This window comes from Rhamphochromis longiceps, linkage group LG7, assembly GCF_057381845.1.
Source record: "Rhamphochromis longiceps isolate RC_006_pf linkage group LG7, R_longiceps_female_GT1.1, whole genome shotgun sequence".
Taxonomy (NCBI): Eukaryota; Metazoa; Chordata; class Actinopteri; order Cichliformes; family Cichlidae; genus Rhamphochromis; species Rhamphochromis longiceps.
The window spans coordinates 66,358,967-66,365,376 of record NC_140563.1 but is presented as its reverse complement, the minus strand read 5'-3'; the positions used below and the strand labels follow the sequence as shown (position 1 = coordinate 66,365,376).

The window sequence follows — 6,410 nt, the reverse complement described above, 5'->3', positions numbered from 1 at the left end:
ACTGTATATTAAACAAATACACCAGGTGGGCACAGCCACCCAGACATCACCCAGTGATAGTTCTGCATGTGTGAAGCATGAAGCTGAGACTTTTGTCAGTTTTCAGCATTTATCAACCACACAAGCTAAGCCCACCCTAAAACACACCTGACTTTATGATCCTTGTTACACTAGTGGGAACCACAACGTACAAAATGAACATTATGTGATATTTCGGAGGACTTGAAAATATCAGCTGAGACCATCAAACCACCAGGAAACTTTTTACTGAGGTCACACAAGAAAGCAGCTACAGTGACGTTTATAGCAGACTTCTTTCTGAAACCACAGGAGTGGCTCCACCTGTTGGTCATTAGAAGAAATGCAGGTTTAAAGCAGTTAAATTCAACTTTATTTATATAGCGCCAAATCACAACAACAGTTGCTTTGAAGCGCTTTATTTTATAAGATAAAGACCCTACAATAATACAAGGTAAACACAGAAACCCCCACAGTCACATGACCTGCTATGAGCAAATGCTTTGGTGATTTCAGGACTTTTCACTCCTGAAATCTCCTGAAGTCCATCTTCAACCCATTTCATCTTCTTCTATTAACTGATTGTCTGGATGTTCACCAGACTGTGTTTCAGCCACATCGAGAGAAAAAGGTTGAAATCTGAGGAACATTTGTTTCTGCTCTTCTTCATATAAAGTTGCCCTATGAGAGCGCTCCAATACTGTAAAACAAGTATCACTTATGTTGCTGTTACAGTTTCACAACAGCTGGACTCAGACACGGGAATCGACTCAGAATAAAAGTTTACCCTAAGAAAGCTCGAAATGTGCAGAGTGGCTGAAAGGTGGGACTGCTCTTAGCATAAAGAGGACGCAGCAGGCAGCTAAGTCCATATTGATCCATATATAGGGGAAACTCCACGGGGTTGAACAAATACATGTCTGAATACTGATATGTCCTATATAGACACTTAACTGTTTCACACTGCATCAGCAATGAAAGGTCTGTGGTGTCAGAATAGAAAGCACATAGGAAGTTGGACAGACCAGAGAGATCTACTTTGGTCCCATTTGAGAGAGGCGTAGTGAAAAGGGAAACTGAACAGTTCCCTGTTTTAGTGAAACTCGACACGTCACAAATTTTTCCAAGGTGCCCAACAGGGTCTGCCCCGCTTCTTCTTCCAACTGTATAAATGTGAAGCAGGTGGACAGCAGTGACACAGCACAGAGAACAAGCCGACAGAGCTCAGCTGAGACTTTAATCCACTGCTGCAACACGAAGCCAACAAACAAACTTCAGGATGGCCGCTCCTCGTCTCGCTCTGTCTGTGGTTGTGCTCATGCTGGCTGTCATCGCTCTGACTGAGGGTAAGGCTCGTTTTAATGATCTGACCTTTACACTGTGTGATGAATAACAATTTCTTTCTCCTTTAAATGTAATATTAATTCATATTCAACGTATATATAAAACAAACAAAAAACAAAATAAAGCACACACAAGTCTCAGGACATTCAAATGTGCAATGTGAAAATAATAACTCAAAGTGATGATTATATATCTAAATGTTGGCAATGACTAGACAATAATTTCTAATGAAAACAGCAGAGCTGAACAAATCTGAAAGTAAAATAATTAATGTTAATGCAGCATTAAACTTAATATTAACATATTACTTCATAGATACAGTAAACAGAGGACAGGTCACATGACAAATCTGACCACTTCATAACTCAGGGGAACAAATGAGCAGTTGCACAGTGTCATCAACTAAACATACAGTATCAGATGTGACCTCACACCAGCCAGCAGGAAACTGAATCGGTACAAAAACCAGGAAGCAGATGATGTGGTGCTGTGTCAGTGGCTCAGTTGTTAACTTGTTCCTGTTTGTTTGCAGGTATGCGCGGTGCTGGCCCAAAAAAGTGCTGCTTCCGCTTCAATGACCAGGAAGTGCCTAAAGGAAGAGTGGTCAGCTACGCCAAGACCAGCCAGCGCTGCTCCAAGTCCGCCATCCTGTAAGTACACAACCTCACAAACACACATCACCACCATCACCAAACCTGCCCCTCCATCCTCTGACTCTCCTCTTTCTGTGAACCTTCAGGCTGAACACAGTGGCAGGCCGACAGCTGTGTGTCAGACCTTCAGCCCCCTGGGTGAAGCAGCTCATCAGCTACCTGGATGCCAAAGCCGTCTCAGGACAGACATCCAACCTGTAACCATGGAAACTACTTTGGAAGAGCCTTCATGGACAAAAGCTGGACAGTTTATATGTTTAAATGCTGGAAGTTTGTATAACCAAACAGCAGCTCTTCTGTCTACATGCTGAATCTGTATCAGATATTCTTATACTTAAAGACATAATTATGAGATTCATTTGCAAATAGGAATAATTTCCTGCAATCCAAACATTTCTTTGTTTGTTTACTCTGTCGTTCTTTTAATACTGATATTTAATATTTTTACATTTCTGACTTTGATTATTTATCTTATTATACTGAATAACGAGTGTTTTTGCTTAATACAACACTGAAAGTCTGACCGTAAGCACTGTGATACTTTGGAGTGTAATCTGAAATGACTTGAGAAGCTGTTCTTTGTGAAAGAGCAGTGCCTCCCACCTCCACATGGTGTCATCAGTAAACAGCAGAGTATAAGCTATGGGCTGCAGCACTGTTCCTGCACTGTGGACAGTTCGCTTGGTTTTGATGTAAAACTTAAGTATTTGTGTTTTTATGATTGTGCTGAAAACTTCACTTTAAAATAAAGGATAAAGGATCAGTGAAACTTTGTCATTGTGAGTCTTCTTCCAGACTGGAACTGTATACATCTCCAGTATCCCTATGGGCAGTTTGGTTAGTGTTTGTAAACACTTTGTTTTTTGCATGCTACTACTAAGTTGAGTCCTAAATTAAAATTAAAGAATAAATGAAAGTTTGTCTTTGCAGTTTTTTTTAGTTTTTTTTCTCATAAAGTAACAATTTGTGCCACTTAAATAAACGGTAAAGAAACTGCTGGTTTTCCAAAGGAACACCAGAGAGCCCAGCTAAACAGATCACATCCTGTGATGTGCAGATTGGTTGCTATATTAAGTTAGCATCAGTTCAAAGCTCTTGGTCATGCTCGTGCTTTGCTGCTTAGTTAGAGCTGGGTCATGATGCCAGCACTCCTGTAAATTTACAGTGTACAGAATTAAAAACTTCAATACCGATCACTTCCTGAATAACAATATTCTTTGCAAGGAGCAAGTGTTCCTTGAAAGAGTAGTTGTCAAACAGCTAACAGATCATCTGCAGAGGAATGGCTTATTTGAAGAGTTTCAGTCAGGTTTCAGAGCTCATCACAGCACAGAAACAGCTTTAGTGAAGGTTACAAATGATCTTCTTATGGCCTCTGACAGTGGACTCATCTCTGTGCTTGTCCTGTTAGACCTTAGTGCAGCATTCAATACTGTTGAACATAATATTCTATTAGCACGATTAGAGCACGTTGTGGGTATCTCAGGTACTGTGCTGCAGTGGTTTGTATCATATCTAATTAATAGACTCCAATTTGTGCATGTAAATGGAGAGTCCTCTTCACACACTACGGTCAGTTATGGAGTTCCACAGGGTTCAGTGCTAGGAACCCTGTGGAAGCATGTTTACATTATACATGCTTCCCTTAGGCAGCATCATTAGAAGACATAGCATACATTTTCACTACTATGCAGATGACATAGATCTGTCTATGAAGCCAGATAACACACACCAATGAGTTAAACTGCAGGAATGTCTTAAAGACATAAAGACCTGGATGGCCGCTAACTTTCTGCTTCTTAATTCAGATAAAACTGAAATTATTGTACTCGGCCCTGAAAATCTTAGAAATATGGTATCTAACCAGATTCTTACTCTGGATGGCATTACCTTGGCCTCCAGTAACACTGTAGGAACCTTGGAGTCATTTTTGACCAGGACATGTCCTTCAATGCACATATTAAACAAATATGTAAGACTGCTTTCTTCCATTTTCGCAACATCTCTAAAATTAGACATATCCTGTAACAGAGTGATGCTGAAAAACTAGTTCATGCATGTTTTTTTACTTCCAGGCTGGACGACTGCAATTCATTATTATCAGGATGTCCTAAAACCTCCCTTAAAAGCCTCCAGTTAATCCAAAATGCTGCAGCAAGAGTGCTAACAGGGACTAGAAAGAGAGAGCAGATTTCTCCTGTTTTGGCTTCCCTTCATTGGCTTCCTGTTAAATCCAGAATGAATTCAAAATCCTGCTCCTCACATACAAGGTCTTAAATAATCAGGCCCCATCTTATCTCAATGACCTTGTAGTACCAGATCACCCTATTAGAGCACTTCGCTCTCACTCTGCAGGCCTACTTGTTGTTCCTAGAGTATTTAAAAGTAGAATGGGAGGCAGAGCCTTCAGTTTTCAGGCCCCTCTTCTGTGGAACCAGCTTCCAGTTTGGATTCAGGAGACAGACACTATCTCTACTTTTAAGATTAGGCTTAAAACTTTCCTTTTTGCTAAAGCATATAGTTAGGGCTGGACCAGGTGACCCTGAATCCTCCCTTAGTTATGCTGCAATAGACGTAGGCTGCCGGGGGATTCCCATGATGCATTGAGTTTTTCCTTTCCAGTCACCTTTCTCACTCACTATGTGTTAATAGACCTCTCTGCATTGAATTGTACTTGTTATTAATCTCTGTCTCTCTTCCACAGCATGTCTTTATCCTGTTTTCCTTCTCTCACCCTAACTGGTCAAAGCAGATGGCCCCGCCCCTCCCTGAACCTGGTTCTGCTGAGTTTTTCCTTCCCAATGTCGCCAAAGTGCTTGCTCATAAGGGGTCATATGATTGATGGGTTTTTCTCTGTATGTATTATTGTACGATCTACTGAGCAATATAAAGCGGTTTGAGGCGACTGTTGTTGTGATTTGGCGCTATATAAATAACTGCAATTGAACTGAATTGAATTGAAAAGTGGGCCAAGTAGATATAAACTTAAATGTGTTAAAAAGAGCCATGGCCTCCTTTACTTTCTAAAGAATTAATGGCAGTTTCTTTGTTTCCCACTAGAGTGTGCAACTATCCAAGCCACCACAATACGAACGCCTGAACTCAAGCTCTTTTGATTTTCATTGACTAAACTGTCAGAAAGGTTCTGATAAGAAGCTTCAAAGACACACTGCACTTACTTACAGCTTATTGCTTGTGTCTGAGACAAAGAGAGGTCAGCCCTGCTGTTTTTCATTCCACACATCTTATCACTTTGATTTACTGGATGCATTCAGAGACAATTGGTCTCTTGAGTGCAGCTATGTAAAAGCCCACCCCCCCAGCCCCACCCGTCTGTGTGGAAGCAGACACCCATACTGGGAGCAGCAGCAGTGAAAATTTATGAAGTAAATGAGAATACAATAGTTGAGTATAAAAGTAGAAAGGCTCTCTGTCTTCTAAAGCCAAATTGGGAGCTGGTTCCACAGGAGAGGGACCTGATAGCTGAGGGGTCTGCCTCCCATTCTACTCTTGGGTATCTGTTTTTTTTTTTCTATAGTATAGTATAGTAATAATGTTGGCAAAGAGAAGCATGCATGATGTAAAGAGGTTCGATCAGTCCTACCATAGAGCCCTGCAGATCCCCATAAACAACCAGGAATCTGTCAGGTAGTATGAGTGCTTTATGATACTTTAAAATCACTGCAATTGTTTTGTGTACTTTGTGTACTTTTAGTTGGTATGGCACCTGGTATGGCAACAGCACCGCCTACAACTGCAAAGCTCTCCAGCGAGTAGTGCGGTGCTCTGAACGGATAATTGGAGGTGAGCTTCCCTCCCTCCAAGACATCTACAGGAAGCGGTGCCTGAGGAAAGCGGGGAGGATCATCAAGGACTCCAGTCACCCCAGCCATAAACTGTTCAGACTACTTCCATCAGGAAGGAGGTTCTGCAGCATCCGGTCCCGAACCAGCAGACTGAGAGACAGCTTTTTCCACCAGGCCATCAGACTGCTGAACACTTCATAGACACCTCAGCTTCACTACTGGAACTTCAACATTATGCACTCCACACTGTATATAAATGCCACTTGTTTTGCACATATTCAACTCTGTATATTTTATATATTTTATTATTATTATTATTATTATTATTATTTTATTTTATTTTTTTACTATTTAATTTGTAAAAATGTGTACACACACACACACACACACACACACACACACACACACACACACACACACACACACACACACGTAGGAAAATATTTAGTATACACATCCAGAAATGCATACACTATTATATATTGTACATATATTTATTAGTTTCAGGTTGGCCATTCTTGTATTTTGCTCGTTTGTGTTGTTGTGTTTGCACATCTCTGTTGCTTGTGGGGCTCGCACACAAGAATTT

The 6,410-nt window shown here is 40.9% G+C and overlaps 1 protein-coding gene across 1 annotated transcript; it reads left to right on the top strand.

Annotated features, from left to right (window-relative positions):
* The first annotated feature begins 1,232 nt into the window (after window positions 1-1,232).
* LOC146666745 (monocyte chemotactic protein 1B-like) lies at window positions 1,233-2,800 on the top strand. The gene is made up of 3 exons (XM_085411412.1): window positions 1,233-1,364; window positions 1,895-2,012; window positions 2,102-2,800. Exons 1-3 carry the CDS (start codon window positions 1,298-1,300, stop codon window positions 2,214-2,216), a joined length of 300 nt encoding a protein of 99 aa, XP_085267538.1. The 5' UTR covers window positions 1,233-1,297; the 3' UTR covers window positions 2,217-2,800.
* Window positions 2,801-6,410: the final 3,610 nt, after the last annotated feature.